The sequence below is a fragment of the Agelaius tricolor genome, unplaced genomic scaffold (assembly GCF_023055355.1).
Source record: "Agelaius tricolor isolate 1412-34295 unplaced genomic scaffold, bAgeTri1.0.p SCAF_68, whole genome shotgun sequence".
In the NCBI taxonomy this organism is placed as follows: Eukaryota; Metazoa; Chordata; class Aves; order Passeriformes; family Icteridae; genus Agelaius; species Agelaius tricolor.
This window is the reverse complement of record NW_027269328.1, coordinates 122,948-139,381: the sequence shown is the minus strand read 5'-3', so window position 1 is coordinate 139,381 and position 16,434 is coordinate 122,948. Positions and strand designations below refer to the sequence as shown.

Genomic DNA, 16,434 nt, shown 5'->3' with positions numbered 1-16,434 from the left:
TGCAGAGCAGATGCAGCCCTGGCTGGCAGGAGGGCTCCAGGCAGGGTGTCCTGGCTCCCAGCAGGGCTCAGCTGTGCAGGCCAGCACAGAGCAGGACCGTGGCAGGTGACAGGGACTCACAGTGTCAGCTTTGGCCTGGGTTTGAGGCCAGGCCAGTGAAGGCAGGCGTGAGGGAGAGCTTCAGCACATGGAGGACTTTCAGCTCTGTCTTTAAACGGTCCAGGTGTGTGCCTTGGGTTAACAGACTAACTTCCTGCTGATGTGTATGGTCCTGTTACTCGTTGCAGCATGTCTGGAAGAACCAATTACTGAATTGCTGATGGTCAGATTGTCTTTTCCTTACAGTTTAGTTGCTGCATGATGTGTCTGTACAGCCAAGGTAATAATCAATATCTTCCTCTCCTTGCTGCTGTTAAATTGCTGTTAAAACTGGTTATTTTAATTTTCTTGTTGAATTAAAGCCTTTCAGCTTTTCACTACCATGACTGTAATTGCCAAGGCCAGTGTGTCAGTTTAATTAAAACATGAAGTAGCATTGTTTCTTTGCTTTGTTGGATTTCTTTTCCCTTTGCCTGCAGTGGACCTGGCATTCTTTATTGTGTTGCATTCTGGATTAGCCTCAGATCCCAGAGAGCCCTTTTTGTTCAATTTCTGTTGGTAGATTTGCTGCTTTTAGTTTCCCCACAGCTCAAAGAGAAGTTGAGCTCCTCATGGCCCAGCTGCTGGCTCTGGGGGTCTCTTATCTCTAGTCCCAACCATTTCCCAGGTGGCTGGACAGAGCTTTCACCTTTCTCTGGCTTAAACAAGTGGCCAGGGAAACTGGGTAACATATTCATGCTGCTCTGAACCAGGTCTGGGCGTTCTTGTGAGAGGGAAGCCTTGGTGTGCTGCCTCTCCCCAGCTCTTTTTCAATGTTCAAGTCCATTCTGTACTGATACTCCAGTTATTGTGGACTTTTCCCCAGCTTTTATACCTTTTATCCCTAGATTGTAAATCATCACTGTGACTTGTGATTTAGGCTGTTGTTATTTTTTGTTTAATTGACACATCATGTGAACTACAGAATGTCTCTCCAAAAGTCTGTGCTCTTTCAGCAGCAGATGCACAGATGTGTGAGAGCTATAGAAAAAATATGCATTGGACAATGGAATAACTTTCCAAAGGGAAATTTAACTTCCAGGCTTTTTCCCCTTAGAGCTACTGTGCCACTTCACCCATACTCCTTTAAGTACTTGAAATTCTCATTGAATTTCCTTGCCTTTTGCTTCCGTGGACTCAGAGCTGTGTTTGTACTTGTGTAGTGCAGAGCTGCTTCCTGTGCTGTGCTGCAGAAATTGGGGCTAAGCTGGGCTCAGCTCACTTCCTCCCCCAGAGTGTAGAAGCTGCCTGCTTTGGGACAAACACCAGAGTAATAAATTGTCTCAGTGCTTTCACGAGGGTTCAGGGTTCTGCTTTGCCGAGCATGGGAAGGGATGTGCAGTAGGGATTTGGCAGGCAGGAGGAGGCTGCTGTTGCCTTTCAGTTGTCTGTCTGCGTTTTTCCCCTTTTGCTCTTTTCCCCAAGCTGTTGAATCTCCTGAGGAACAGAATTGCCATCGGTGATGTCAGCTGGGTTTGGTGTCCTGAGTCATATCTGGTGCTCTGGGATATTGCCCATGAGTCATGGAAATCATTTGTGCTCAGGGAGCTTGGCCACAAGTGGGAGATGTGACAGGTCCACAGCCCCAGCTGCATTCCTGGGGCAGTTTTTCAGCAGTTGCTGGTACCTGAGGATTTACTCAATCCAGTAAAGCTGGATGCCTTTGAGTAGAGGGCCTTTACTGTTGGACTCCATCATTTAGGTGTTCCTGTGAGCAATGAACACATTGGGTGGGATGAAGAAGGAGAATCCAAAGGGATGCAGGGGCACTGGGTGTCAGTGTGGTGGCTGTCACCTTGTCCCTGCACTGCTCACACACTCCTGCCTTTCTGCTGCCTTGGGCTTCTTTAACCTGCCCTGAAGTTAAAGCCTTTTGCCATTCAGCTTTAGTTATTGTGCTGGGTGATTTTATGCTGTTGTCATCCCCAAGATATTAGTTATTCTAAAAGTTGAAGGAATAAATCTTCTATCCTTAATTATTTTTATTCCTTCAGCTTTCTTTAATGATGAAACAGAACAGGCCTGGCCTGTTGGCATCAGTGTGTTTATATACATATATATACATTTAAAAAAATCAAGTTTTTAGGATCAATATGAACACCTTCCTAAACCAAATCTCAGTCCTTTCTCCCCTCAGTTATGTAGGCAGCTCAAGTGGAAGGAAGTGGGGTGGTTCATACTGGGCTGTCACCTCCTGTGATGATTTTCCATAGCTGCCCTCTGTAGCTCAGGCTCTCCTTGTGTAATTATGGCCTCTACCCCTATTCCTGCCCGTGCCACGCCTTGCAGCGAGCTGCTTGTGTCATTCTCATTTACTGCTGAGTTGCCAGAGAGTCTGTATCACTCTGCTTTTACTGTGCTTGGCACCCTTTGTCCCTGCAGTGTCACCTGCCGTGCCAGAGTATTAAATGTCATTGGGCCTGTTCAGAGTCCCTTGGGAGATGATAAAGAATCCCACCTGTGTTCTCTGTGTGGTCAGGCTATGGAGGGAGTAGAATGGGATAGAGTAACTCAGCTGGAATGATGGAATTGGGTAAATTTGATCATGTGAAAGTGGCTGCCAAGGGAGAAGGGATTTTTGAGGGAGCTCTTATATAAGGTGAGAAGTTTCCAGCAATAGGATGCTGATGGGGTCCCTAGTGAGGGAGGAGAAGGTGACACAATATGAGAAGGAGGAGTTTTGGAGGTGATAGAAGATGAGTCTGGATTTGCCAGGCAAATCTGTGTTAACGGTTACCTCAGGGGGAAAATTGCATCAGCTGGAAGCTGCTGGGCCTGGTAATCAGCACCAGCCCTGTCTGAGTTGAGGGGGTGTTGGGACAGTGCTGTTAGACACAGGGTGGGGTTCTTGGGGCTTTCCTGTGCTGGACCAGAAGCTGGACTGCAGTGGTCCTTGGGAGTCTCTTCCAACTCAGGTCGTGCTCTGGATCTGTGAAGTGATCCCTGGTGTGTGGTCAGCAGATGGGAACAGTAATGATTGCTGATTGACAATTAAAAGGTAATTTCTACCTTCTCGTCCTCTCTGAGTGCTTTGAATCCAGTTCTGTCACTGCACGTTGCCTGCTGCAGTGGGATATCCACCATGACTGTGAGTGCTGTGTGCCTGTGAAGTTGCCTGGCAAAGGCATTACGGTAAATGCCATGGATGCTGGATGAAAGAGACCATTTCACCTTTGAATGCTGCTGCATATCTGAAGAAGAACAGTGTTACAGAAAGTTTTGCTGCTGGGAGCAGGGTTCACCTCTGATCTCTGAAGCTCTTGCAGCCTTATGTCCTCCCAGCCCTTGCCATTCTCATGCTGGGCTCCGAACTCTCAATCCCCTCACCTTGCTGCTTTCTGAGTGCTCATCTGTGTCTTTAATATTCAGTGTAGATGTACTTGTGCTGGGTCAATGTTTGCAATTATTAACTAAAGAAATTACTCTAGTGGTGTCATTGTTTCTGACGCGGTCCAGCTGGAGAAAGGTTGATTGATTGTCCTTCTGGGATGTCCCTGCTGGCTGTCCAGCACCGCCGGCAGTACGGGGGCACTATCCTGATCCCCATGATTCGGGACACACCTAAGGCAAACACTCTGTGCCGTGACAGCAGTGCTACCTTGTGGCAGGACGTGGCTTGGCTGATGGCTGCAGTCAGCAGAAATCAGAGAGCGCTCTCCAGCTGTGGTGAATGCGGGTTTATTGGGCCGAGGGGAAACCGACAACCGAAGAAAGTGAAGGAGGGGTTGCAGCAGCTTATAAGGAGGGAGGGACACAGGGGAGGAGTCAATCCTTGGCCCAATAGGGGAGGAGTCAGTCCTTGGACCAATAGGGTTTCAGAGGGGAGCGGGATACAAAAGATTGACTTAGGGAGAACACCAATGGGGATAACTTGAGGGTGGGGCCCCGGCCCCTGAGCCAATCACTCGACGCTCAGCTGAAAGTTTCTAGAGAGTTCTAGAGAGAGGGTGGGAGCGCCGAGTGAGGGACAGGGAGCCGGGGAGGGATTTGAGAAAGGGTACATTAATCTCCAAGGCAACTGGGGAGGAGTTGGGATAACTGGCAGCATAAAGGAGGAAAGGGAGAACCAGGGCAGAACCATTGCATGATAGGGGGAACAGAACAGTCCAACTTATACAGACACAACACAACAGGTTTCCACCTCTGAACCTTCAGCTTTCCCCTTGTTCCTCTCTGCTTTGATTGAGTTTCAGGTGTCATCACCTTTCAGAGGATTCCTTCACAAAGTTGTATCTGAGTTACTGAGACATTTCTGTATCCCTTTTGTATTGTTGGAGTGTTTTTTTTGTGGTGGAATGAGCGGCAGGTGTCCTGAACCATGAAAATCTTAATATATTGTTGGTGGAAGGCAGCTTTGCTGCAGCACAGTTTGCGCACACGAGATTTTCCCACCAGTGTGCTCAGGACTTGCTGCTCACGTGCTCTGCAGTGACTCATGTTTGGGATATGCTCTGCTCCAAGATACATGTGCAGATCCTGTCCTGGAATTCTCATTTAATTAAAAGTTAATGAGCAGAGTTGATGATTTTATGGTGAGTGCTGCATGGCAGTGCTCAGGTGGGGCTCACAGATGCTCACAGGTGTCTCCACCCTTCCCTGCAGGTGAACCAGCGCAATGTCCCGGGCATTGACAGTGCCTACCTGGCCATGGATACTGAGGAAGGCGTGGAGGTTGTCTGGAATGAAGTTCAGTTTTCTGAGAGGAAGAACTTCAAGCTTCAGGAAGTGAGTTGATGTGTCTCCCAACAGGATGTGAGGAGCATACCCTGCCCTGGGGTGGGATTATGGATACTTTTTGTGTTGATTATTGGCTGGGTTTGGAATGCTGTGCTGTCCAAGTGTAGCAAATTTGCCTTAAGCCTGGCCTGTAAAGGAAATGTCCTGGAAGACTGTTGTGCTATTTCCATGAGCCCTTGTGCTCATTTAGACTTGGCAATGAAACCACACTCTGTGAGATGCAGAGCAGAAGGAAATGGGATCCTGCCTGTTCTTAGCATAGGGGCTTGACATATATGTTAGTGTTTGAGGGGACCAAGACCCAAGAAGAAAGAAGGATATTTGGTGTGGTCTCTGACAGGACATGTTTTTGTCTTTCTGATGTTAAGGAAAAAGTTAAAGCAGTGTTTGACAACTTGATTCAGCTGGATCATCTCAACATTGTGAAGTTCCACAAATACTGGGCTGATGTCAAAGAGAACAAGGCCAGGGTAAGTGCAGCCATCAGGCTGTTGGGTTCTCATTGTTAGGTAATTAACAAGGTGGAGGGTAACGTGTCCTGCTGCCCCACAGGTGATCTTCATCACTGAGTACATGTCTTCAGGGAGCTTGAAACAGTTCTTGAAGAAGACAAAGAAAAACCACAAAACTATGAATGAAAAGGTAACTCTTGTTTTCTGTGTGACCATAACTCTTTAGAGCCATCAGCCCCTGGAAAGCCCTTTCAGCAGAGGATCCCAGTGAGAGCTGGTGATGACACATTGCTGCAGCTGCCCTGTGTCCCTGTAACCGAGGGCAGCTGCAGGTTCCCTGGGACAGCAGTTCTGTGCTGGGTGCTGTACTGCCAGCAGCTCTGCAGCTTCTCAGGTGTGGTGTGACAGGCATGGCCCTGTCCAGGGCCCTCACAGGGAGGGGGGAAGGTGTCTGTACCTGGGAGACTGGAGCACAGGTGTGTTTCTGGACCAATGGGAGTATGTAGAAACAAGCTGACCGTAGGAGTACTGATTCCTTACACCTGCACTGAGTAAAAGCTGGAGCAGGTATTGCTTCCTGCGAGTGGGCTGTGAATCACAGAACTACAGATTAGCTGATTAGCTCCTTGTGGATGATTTTCTCCTTTTCCTCTTGTATCTGCAGGCATGGAAGCGGTGGTGTACCCAGATCCTCTCTGCTCTCAGGTACGTGGGGCACTGACCTTGAGGTCCCAGCCATTGGGACTGATGTGGCAGTCAAGTGTTAGGGAGGTCTCCAGAGTACCCAGCTTTATAATCTGAGTTTCTCCTTGGTCAGGAGGATGTTGCAAAGATGACAGGGAATTCAAGTTCCATGTGAGGGGGCTTAGAAAAACTTCCACAGTGCTGGCAGGCTGCAGGCCTGTTGCAGGCACTGGATTCATGGATATTGAGGCATGGTGTTGTTAGATGTGTGTGTGCATTTCTTGATGGTGCAGCTCTTGTGCAGCCATCTTAGTGAAATACAGCTGAGTAGAATGTGGTGTGGGTTTTAAAAACTCTTTTCCACCTGGGCTAGAGTTGGTGAGTAGCTAATTAGAACCTTATTAAAAACAATAGCCTGTATGACAGAGCATGGCTTGTGCTCCATAGAGGAAACTGGTGCCACTTGGCTTCTGGGAGCTGACTGTGCTAGCTGCTAACATAAACCCAAGCAGAGTGAGATGCAAAACCAGAGTGTACCTGGGACCCAGCATTGAAAAGCTTTATTTGTGCCTGCTGACAAACATGCCCAGTTGTGTGTGTATAGCATTAAGTGCCCCTTTGAGTAGGGACAGACTAAGGCTCTGATATTTTTGGTATAAAAATGAAATTGTAACCCTTTTAGAATCCACTCAGCAGTACTGGGTTGGATGAAATCGTGTCTTTACCTCTGGTACCCTGAGTTTCATGGGAACTGATAGGAGAAAGATTTCTCTTCCCTTCTGCCATGTTGTGGAGATTCATTAGAGACAATTCCTGTTTGTTCCTGTTTCTCAGCCAGAGGCTGATGTACAGTCATGGAATTGTATCTCCCAGCTGCTGTAAATCCCTGGCATGTGCCCTTTGCTCTCCTGTTCTCTCCTGGTGTTTCTTGACGTGGGAGGGTGTGAAGGGAGTGGTTCAAGGCCTTGACCAGTACTCTGTTCTGCATCTCCAGCTACCTCCACTCCTGTGATCCTCCCATCATCCATGGCAACCTGACCTGTGACACCATCTTCATCCAGCACAACGGACTGATCAAAATCGGGTCAGGTAATGCTTGCTGAGGGTGCCCCTGCCTTATCAGAGACTGCCCAAACAGAGAAAGGCACCTGCTCCTTTCCAGGCTCCCTGGCACGATAGGCATGTGTGTACATGTGCTTCTCCACCTCCACATCAGATGTGCCAGAGACTAGGAGCAGAATTCACTCGTGATTGGGCCCTTGCCAGGTGCAGGAGTGACTCTTCTTTAGCCTCTTCTTTAGCTTTTTGTCTCAAGGGGATGACACAGGAAATGATGCTGAAACCTGGAGGTTTTGTAAGCACATAATCTGTGTGTTCATCTGCTCTGTTCAGGATTTTCATGTTGATACACAGAGTTCTTCTCCCAGCACTGTGGAGTTTTGGGAGCTGTACAAGAGTGCTGCTTGTAGCAGCCCATGTTTGTAACAAAGTGGACAGACTGGCAGCAGCGAGTGGCTTATCCAGCATGCCATTATCCCATGGGATGATGGACCTGCCTTCAAGGCTGCTGAGCTGCCCTCAGCCTGTTTGGCACACACGTGCCCTGCTGGAGCAGCCACCCTGTGCCAAAATGGTTTATTTCATAAGTAAGCAGTGATGTTCCTGGCAGTGCAGAGCATCCTTGCATGCTCTGGTTTTTCCTGCTATTCCCATGTCTCTAAAAATCTGTCTGCAGTCAGGATGCATTATTTCACACCTTGATGTGACCTTTCAAGGGACAGCTTTGCTACCTGTTGTTCAACTTCGGCAAGTATTCTCAATCTGAGGAATAGGTCTCTGCTTTCCTGGAGCTATTGTCTGTGTGAGTTCTGCTTTGATGTGGAGTGTACAGGGAAGGATGCTCTGCATCACCTGTCATCCAGAAATAGCCTCTCCATCAGCTGCAGACCTGTGGCTTTTCTTCCCATCAAAGAACTCCTGTGTTGTTGTGTTGTTCCAGAACTGGGGTAGCAGGTGTGTGCTTGTACCAGGGAGACAGGGTTGTGGCAGAAGGAGCACTCTGCTCCTGACCTGCCTGTAAACTTGGGGACTTGCTCTTGACACAAGCTGATGTCATCATGTCATCACACAGACTTTATTGTGTTTTCCTGACTTCGTCCAAGTGGGAGAGGTTTCCAAGAGTGAGGACCTCTAATACCTGTATGCTGGCAAACTCCCTGGCATTCAGTTCAGACTCATGGGAAGACATGAGTACTCCAGAAATTCCCTTTTTTAGTTTAGTTTCAAGGTACCATGCAGCTGCCATGTCTCTGCAGGGCAGCCAGTGCTGTCTGTAAAAGCAAACCCATATGGAGCTGGCATTGCAGCCACGGCTTTCACCACAGGGAGATCCTGCAGCTCCTCAGTCCTGCCATTCCCAGGGTGTGCAGCTGCAGGGCTGCTGTTCACAGGCTGTGTAGGAAGGTGGCTCTTCAGCTGTGGGTACACATGGTGGCCTCAGCACTGTTGCACCTTGGCTCCCTTCAGTTTCACAAAGCTTTGCTGCTGCCAGGTGCAGCAGGAGGGACGTGTGTGTGCTCGTGCCAGGAGAAGTGTCTGTGCTGTTACAGCTGCAGGATGTGCTGCAGGAGTGTGGCTGCAGCTGCAGGGCTCATGTGCAGCTGTTCCTGACCCCTCTGCTCCACAGCTGTGGGCTGCCTGCCTCACCTCACATTCAGAAGTGAAGTAATTTATCTAAAAGATTCTGGTCCTTTCCTAAATAAAAAAGGAAGTGATTGCAAGTGGGCTTGTGGTCAGAAGAGGAATCCTCCGGGTGGGAAAGCTGTGGCTCCAGTGAGGCTGGAATTAGAGTTGGCAGTGTTGCAGGATGTATTCCTATTCCTGCAATGCCCACCCAACCAGAAAAGGCAAAGCTGCATCCCCAGGAGTGCTGGTTGTGTTGGAGCTTGAGCCTTTCTCCCTGGCACTGCTGCCTCTGCAGTGCCAACATGGGCTGGGTTTGAGTCTGGGGCCTGGAACTGCAGCTGCTCCAGGGTCACTGACAATGCCAGGCTCATGTTTGCTGCTTCCTGTCCTTGTTCTGTACAGCTGGCTGGTATCTGAGCCCTTCCCTGTGTTTACTTAAAGCAGCAGGACAGTGATTTCTGTGGATTTATGGGGAACAAGGATTCAGTGCACTATGAGCTGTGCTTTGGTGCTGTCTCTGTCCCCAGTACTGTGTTGGATGCTGCTCCCCAAGTTCCTCTCCCTGTGGCTTTGGCAAAGAGAATACTTGCTGAATGTGGGGCAAAAACCTGGCTAAGGCAGCTGCTGGTGTGCACTGCAGGACATCCTGCTGTCTGCTGGGGCAGGGCGTGCCAGGAGGGCAGCACCCCCTTGGAAATGCCTGATGGTGTTCCTGTGACACTCGTTCAGGGTGGGAACAGCCTTTGCTCCTTGCTGCTCCCTCAGAGGCAGGAGCACGTGCCCTGGCTGCACTGGGCACTGGTTCTCTGTTCACGTGGGAATCTGTGTGCTGGGGGTCAGCTGTGCAAGAAAAAGGGAGTGGGAAGGAGGAAAGATTTTGCATAATGCTTAAATGCAAAAGCCATCCATAATCCATTCATTTGCTAATGTTTTATTCTCCAGTTCCATAAAGTGCAGAGTTTATAGAATTAAGGAGAATGTTTCAAATGAGTGGAGAGCTTCAGAGAACTCGTGATGACGATAGGAATGACACTTACAGCTCTTAAACTTGCCACTGGTATTCCCAGAGACTGGAATGTTCCACCTGCTTTGTGGAGCTGTGGTCAGATGAAAGCATTCCTTGTGATAAGTCCAAGTTGTGCCCTGTGTGCTGTTCCCAGAGCCCAGGTGCAGCACAGTGGTGCCTCCGTGGGTGTCTGTGCTGGCTGACAAGGGGATCTGCAGCTGCTCTGAGTGGCAAGAACAGTGTGTGCACACAGGGTGTTCACACAGGGTGCCTGGTGCTGCTGCCTGCTCCTGTTGGCATTGCCGGGAGCTGTTCCTGGAATTCCCACTGGCAGCGTGAGAACCATCCACAGGTGGAAAGAAGTGATGTCTTTGAATTAAGTTCCTTTTGGGCAGCTCTGAGAGTGCCCCAGCAGAAGGGAGGCCTCAGGCTGGAGGGTCTCAGTGTCCTCTGGTGCTCCTGAGACATGGCAATGTGTCAGCATCTGCTGAGGGAAACCTTGATGGAGCACAGAGGAGGCTCGTGGAGTGCAGTGCAGATTTCCCCCTTGTGCCCCCAGGCGTTGCTGCTGTGTCTCCTGCCTGCACCACACCTGACCTGAGCCTCAGTCTGTTTTAGTTGTGTCTGCTCAGGGTGTGCCCTCAGTTCCAGGCCATGAGGCAGGACTCTTATGGGTATTAGCTCTGCTGTGGCATCACGTGGCCAGGTGTGTAAGTGTGGGTTCTCCTGCTGAGATCTGTGGCCAGAAGCTGCTGGGATTAGAGAAAGGGAATTCTCTGCTGAAGGGGTGGGGTGGGTGGGACTGTAGGCCACTCACAGAGGAACAGAATTTCTGGCTTCTTGGTCTCAGTCAGCCATGATCTTCTGCTTGGTCAGAGATGCCTTGTGTCCCCTGCCCAGTCTGGTTCTCAGGTAGAAGCCCTGATGTTCCTTAGGTAAATTTATTTGAAGAGGTGGCTGGAGGCAGGGCCCGGTGCTCAGTCCTGTCCCTGTGTGCCCTGACTCTGACCCAGCTGTCTCTATGGATGTAAGTGCTTTGCTGTTCACCAACTCATTGACTTTATCTCGTTTTACTTCCCGCTCACGGGCTGCTCTGTTACAACAGTCTTTCATAGGATATTTGCTAATGGTGAGCAAACTTCTCCGCTCCTGTGATGTGACTCCACTTATGTCATGTACATGATTTTATCTCTGTGTGTATCTGTATATATATATTTATATATATATGTGTGTGTATCTATATTTGTAACACACAGACATACACACTGATGTATTCACAGTGTTCCCTTGCTATAAGGCTGTGTGTAAAACTGTTTGGCTTAGGTGCATCCTGCTTGGAGAGCTCACGTTCTGTGCTGGGATGCAAACAGTTCCTCGTGCTCTTGGCCAGAGCCTTACAGAGAGGGAGCACTGCCCTTTGTGAAGTCTCCTGGTTGTTAGTTCTCTCCCTCCCCATGTTCTTAGCGTGTGCTAGTCCACGGGGCCCGTGCATGCCAGCTCCTGCATGTCAACAAGCCATGCCTTGTGCTGAGCTCTTCGCAGCTGAACTTCCCACGTCCATTAGGCTCCTCCCTGCTGCTGCTCTGCTGCCCTTGGTTGGGGCCCAGCCCTGGACTAGCCCCCACTGTGTGCTTGGCTATCCAATTGCTTGCTTGTAGTTTGAACTCCTTAGATGTGTTGGTTTTAAGATGAATGTTTCAGTGAATGTGTCTGGCTCCTGATGGCCAGATCCCTCCTGCCCCAAATGAGTCCCTGGATTGAAGTAAGCTTGGCTATTGATGTTTCCCCAGATAAATCTCTGGTTTTGGGGAGATCTGTGCATATGAGGAGGGAGCTGGGCTGGTGGGAGCCAGAGAAGGATTCGAGTGCTGCAATTTGTAACCCTATTGCATAGAACACCGTGTTTACGTTTAAAATAATGATTTATTTTATTTTTTGCCATCAGGGTTATTCTCGATGGTTAGACTTTGTTTCTACTGAGTTGGGAACCTACCAACCATCAGCTGAAGTGGTGGAAAGGGCAAGAGCCTGACCAGATGGGCTCTGTGCCTTCCAGGCTGGCAGGAGGCTGTGCTGTGCCACCCTGCATTGCCAGCGGGGCAGAGGCTCCTGGGAAGCTCAGTCTGGGATCTGGTGTGGCTGAGGGGGATGGGGATGTGGTCAGGGCTGGAGGCCTGAGGAGGGCAGGTGTCCCTGGGGGCGGCTGCAGGGTGGCAGAGCAGCAGCCAGAGAGCTGGCCCAGGAGTGAGCCCACAGAGTGGGGACCTGGCTGAGCCTGGCCTGAGCCGGAGCCGGAGCCTGAGGCTGAGCCTGGGGCTGAGCCTGAGCCTGAGGCTGGGGCTGAGCCTGAGGCTGGGGCTGAGCCTGAGGCTGGGGCTGAGCCTGAGCCTGGGGCTGAGCCTGGGGCTGAGCCTGAGCCTGAGCCTGAGGCTGAGGCTGAGCCTGAGGCTGAGGCTGAGCCTGAGCCTGAGCCTGGGGCTGAGCCTGAGCCTGGGGCTGAGCCTGAGCCTGAGCCTGGGGCTGAGCCTGAGCCTGGGGCTGAGCCTGGGGCTGAGCCTGAGCCTGGGGCTGAGCCTGAGCCTGAGCCTGAGCCTGAGCCTGAGCCTGGGGCTGAGCCTGAGCCTGGGGCTGAGCCTGAGCCTGGGGCTGAGCCTGAGCCTGAGCCTGAGCTGAGCCTGAACCTGAGGGCAGCAAAGCTGAGGGCTGGCCAGCCCCTCCTCCAGCATCAGGCACCCCTGTGAGCAGAACCAAGGGCCCTGGTTCTGGAAGGACAGGAGAAGCCTGAACGAGCACTCTGCAGGCACGAGGAGATGCTGTGGTGCCTCACCTGTGCTGGAACAGCATCAGATGGCTTTGGAACTCTGAGCTTTCCTGGGCTGTGAACTTGTTCTAACACTCTGTTGTACCAGGAGGTACTGTTGATATGAGAGCTGGGGATCTTGACCAGTGATTTGGGTTTGAAAACACTAAATCTTGAGCAGTGATTTGGGTTTGAAAACACTAAATCTAGGGTGTAAGGCTCTGTTTTGCTGGAGCGTTGAGCTGATGGGGCTGTGAGTAACATGCTTTCATAACTAATCTCATTTTAGTCATCACTTCACTCCCTTGGGTTTTGTTGCCTGATCTTTAAACACTGTGCTGGTTTCCACATTCTTAACAGACACCTGAGGTGATGTAGAAATAAGAGGTTAGTGGGATATCTTGGATCTGGCTTTTTTGTTTTTTCAACTATGGCAGGTGTGGCTTTAAAAGGAAAATAATGGATAATTTAAGTCACCAGACATAGAAAAATCTGCCATAAAAATGGCATGCTAGCATTGATTTAGGAAAATGTAACATGAATAGATGTAGTTTAGCTTTTCTAACTGTACAGCTTTATGTGTGAGTCAAGCACATTGTCTACCAAGCCAAACATTTATGGCTCCTTAGAAACTTGGCAAAACTAAGGCAGAAATTCATAATAAGATTTTTCTGTGACTACAGGTGCTGCTGGGATAGAGATTGGGCAAGGAAATCGTTTTGAGTGGAACTCTTATATAGAAGAAAGTTCAAGGTTGAATCCAGGCTGCTTTTTTGGGGGGGGGCTGGATTTTCTTTTAAAGGTTTGACTGCCAAGGGTCTGTGTTGTCTGTGAAACTCCTGGTGTAACAGCCAAAAAATCCAAGTGCAGGCACTTCTCATTTGGCTTGCTCCTGAGAAACTGTTTAACAAACTGGGTTGGATAGCATGAGGTTGATTTTAATGGTGATGGTACAATGATGCAGTTGTGGTGCTGCAGTGCTGTGGCTGCTGCTGTGGTTACTCGAGGGGCAGGAGCAGTTCCAGAGAGCTGCCCTGGGTTTTTCTGTGAGCACAGAGTTAAAGTAGGAGGGGCAGCCATGGGTGAGTGGCAGTGCATGGGTTCTGTCCTGCTGGAAGTTCCAGCTGCCTCCTGCTCACCTCAGGTTCAGTGTGTGTGTGTCTGGGGGAGGGTGGTAGCATTTTTAAGGTCTGGTTTAGTGCGAGGAACCGGTGACCTTGGTGGCCTTGTGGCAAAGATTCTCCTCCTTCTGTGCTGTGATAGTAATAAACTCATTTTTATTTTTCAGAAGGTTTAAAAGCCAGCTCTTGCTCCTAGTACCTATTTCCCTAGCTCAGAGTAGCCTCTGTGTGCTGCTGTGACTGACCTCATTCCTGAAAACACCAGGAAACTATGGTTGTTGTTTTCAGTTAAGTAAGATATTTTGAAAGGTTTAAATGTCTCTGTTTAGTGCTCCAGGTTATGGAACATCCATTTTCTGAAGTCATTGTTATTTCTGTGTTGCACTGAAGGCATTGCTGCTTCAGTTTTGTTCAGCTCTGTTTTTTCTCTGCTTTTATGTGACTTTCCCAGTGGGCATGGGGATGTGAACTGTAGTCATCCAGGTCTTCATTCACCCATTCTCCTACTAGACAGCAGTTGCAGGTGTCTCTTCCTTCAGGGCCCTTGGATTGAAGGCTTTGTGAACCCCAGCAGTTCAGGAAGCTCCTTCGTGCCAGTTCTGGAAAGATCACTCAGACACCGAGCAGCAAGGGCGGCCTGTGGGGCCTGGCTGAGCCTGGGCAGGGCTGTGCTGTCTTCTCTAGAGGTCCCTCCCAGCCTGGGCAGGTTTGTGGGCTAGGCCTGGAGCTGTGTGGGCCAAGCAGTGTTGGCACTCTGGCACCTGCTCCCAAGGGTGAGCTTTGCTGATGCTTAAACCTCCCAGGGTCCTTTGGCACGTTCTGGAGCAATGATAATCAAAGATGTGGAGTTTGAAATCTGGGAAAGTTGTACTTGAAATTCTTGATCTTGTGGGCCCTAACTGCATTTTAGAGTGTACATTTATATTGGTTCAGCCCCTGCTTCTGTTAAGCAGAGCTGCTCACAGCAGATCATCTTCACAGTGGTGTTTCTGAGGGCTTGTTTTCTAGTGCACATCTGTCTTCTGGGAGCAGATGGCTCCTCCAGAGTAGCTCAGTCTGTAGCATTTCAGTGAATGTCTGTTCTTGGTTTTTCTGGTGGCATGTAATTCTTGCACTGTGATGTGAACATGTAAATCTTTTTCATAGCAATATTGCATTGGTGTAGCCCAAGCAGGGGTTTGCATGATCAGTGAAACCTTCATTCTTCTGGTCTAGAATGTGGAACTTGATTTTGGGCGCAGATTGCAGATCTCCCAACACTTTGTTAGGGATGAAGTTGTTTGTATCATGAATTCTTCCAGATAAAGTGCCAGTAAGCTCCTAAGTCACTGTTTAAGAGCCTGCATGCAGCCAGGATTGACAGGTGCTAATCTTACAGCTCTTTTTTATCTGTTCTTGTTGTTCCTGCTCTGCCTCCTTCTACTTTCTACTTCCAGGTAATGCATGTGGTCAGACACGTCAACTTAGAACTCTTAAGTAATCTTTTAAATGTAAAAATAGCACTTGCTGCTTCATGAGAAACGTGACACAGTGTAATCCTGTCCCTCTGTGACTCTCTGACAGGAGTGTGTGCCCTGGCCCTAGGAGTAGCTGATGATGCCCTGGGCTGCATTAGGCAAAATTTTGCAGAGAAGGGTGGGGATGGTCCTGGCCCTCTGCTCAGTGCAGCCCCCCTGTAGATCCAGGCCCAGCGCTGGGTGCCCAGGACACCAGGGCCAGGGACAGGCTGGGGACAGCCCCGAGCAGCCTGGGATGCTGCAGGGCTGGGAGGGACAGGGACAGGGCCAGGGCCAGGCTGGGGACAGCCCCGAGCAGCCTGGGATGCTGCAGGGCTGGGAGGGACAGGGACAGGGCCAGGGCCAGGCTGGGGACAGCCCCGAGCAGCCTGGGATGCTGCAGGGCTGGAGCGGCTCTGCCGGGTGAGGCTGAGGGAGCTGCGGCTGCTGAGCCTGGGGCAGGGCAGGGCAGGGCAGGGCCCGGGGATCCCCGGGGTGGGGATCATCTGCAGGGAGAGCTGTGCAGGTGAACCCTGGTGTGTGTGACACCTGCAGGGAGAGCTGTGCAGGTGAGCCCCGTGTTCCCGGGGACAGGAGCACAGGCCACAGCATGGGCTGGAGCCCAGGTGGTCCCTCTGGATCCCAGGCATTCTCAGTGTGGTGATGGCACCAGGTTGCCCAAGGCTGGGATGCAGTCTCCATTCCTGGAGTTACCCATCTAGACATGGTCCTGGGCAGCCAGCTCTGGGTGTCCCTGCTGGAACAGGGCTCTTGGACAAGGTGACATCTGCAGGTCTCTTCCTACAAGAACCATGCCATGATTTTGATTCTGTGTTAATTTCTTTGGAGAGTAGCCTTCTCCAGTTTTGTGTGACGTTACCTCTCTGTTGCCAGTACCCCTGATGCTGCTCCAGCAGTGTTTTCTCTGGAGGGAGCCGTGGGCAGTGTTTTAGCAGAGGTTGGTTTCCTGCTGGGAAGCCATGTCAGTAATGGGTGCATACATGTGTAAGCTTCACCTGCACTGGGAACAGTGTGTGGTGAACTTTTCATACACTGAATCTATCTGCTCCTTCAGCTAATAATACTCAACCTCAATAAAATCCTGTTCCTTCTGGTGACTCAGTGTTGCAAACATTTTGCACTGTTTGCAATCCCCGATACAGATCTGAGGGCTGTAGGGAGCTTTTATTCTGTGATCAGCATAAATATGACACTTCTTCCTGTTTGACTCCTTGTTTAATGGCTGTATGCTTCCTTTTATGCCAAATAACTTCCTAGTTCCTTATATTCTAGGCCTTGCTCTCCCTAATAGAAA

The 16,434-nt window shown here is 50.1% G+C and overlaps 1 protein-coding gene across 2 annotated transcripts in view; it reads left to right on the top strand.

Annotated features, from left to right (window-relative positions):
• Positions 1–16,434, top strand: part of NRBP1 (nuclear receptor binding protein 1) — a 33,791-nt gene that overhangs the window by 9,955 nt on the left and 7,402 nt on the right. Inside the window, exons 3-8 of one of the 2 annotated variants that reach the window (XM_071417229.1) lie at positions 4,741–4,863; positions 5,244–5,345; positions 5,428–5,517; positions 5,992–6,032; positions 7,006–7,100; positions 10,808–10,831. In XM_071417229.1, coding sequence (XP_071273330.1) covers positions 4,741–4,863; positions 5,244–5,345; positions 5,428–5,517; positions 5,992–6,032; positions 7,006–7,100; positions 10,808–10,831 — 475 coding nt within the window. The remainder of the gene's footprint in view (positions 1–4,740; positions 4,864–5,243; positions 5,346–5,427; positions 5,518–5,991; positions 6,033–7,005; positions 7,101–10,807; positions 10,832–16,434) is intronic. The other variant, XM_071417230.1, reaches the window with a different exon arrangement.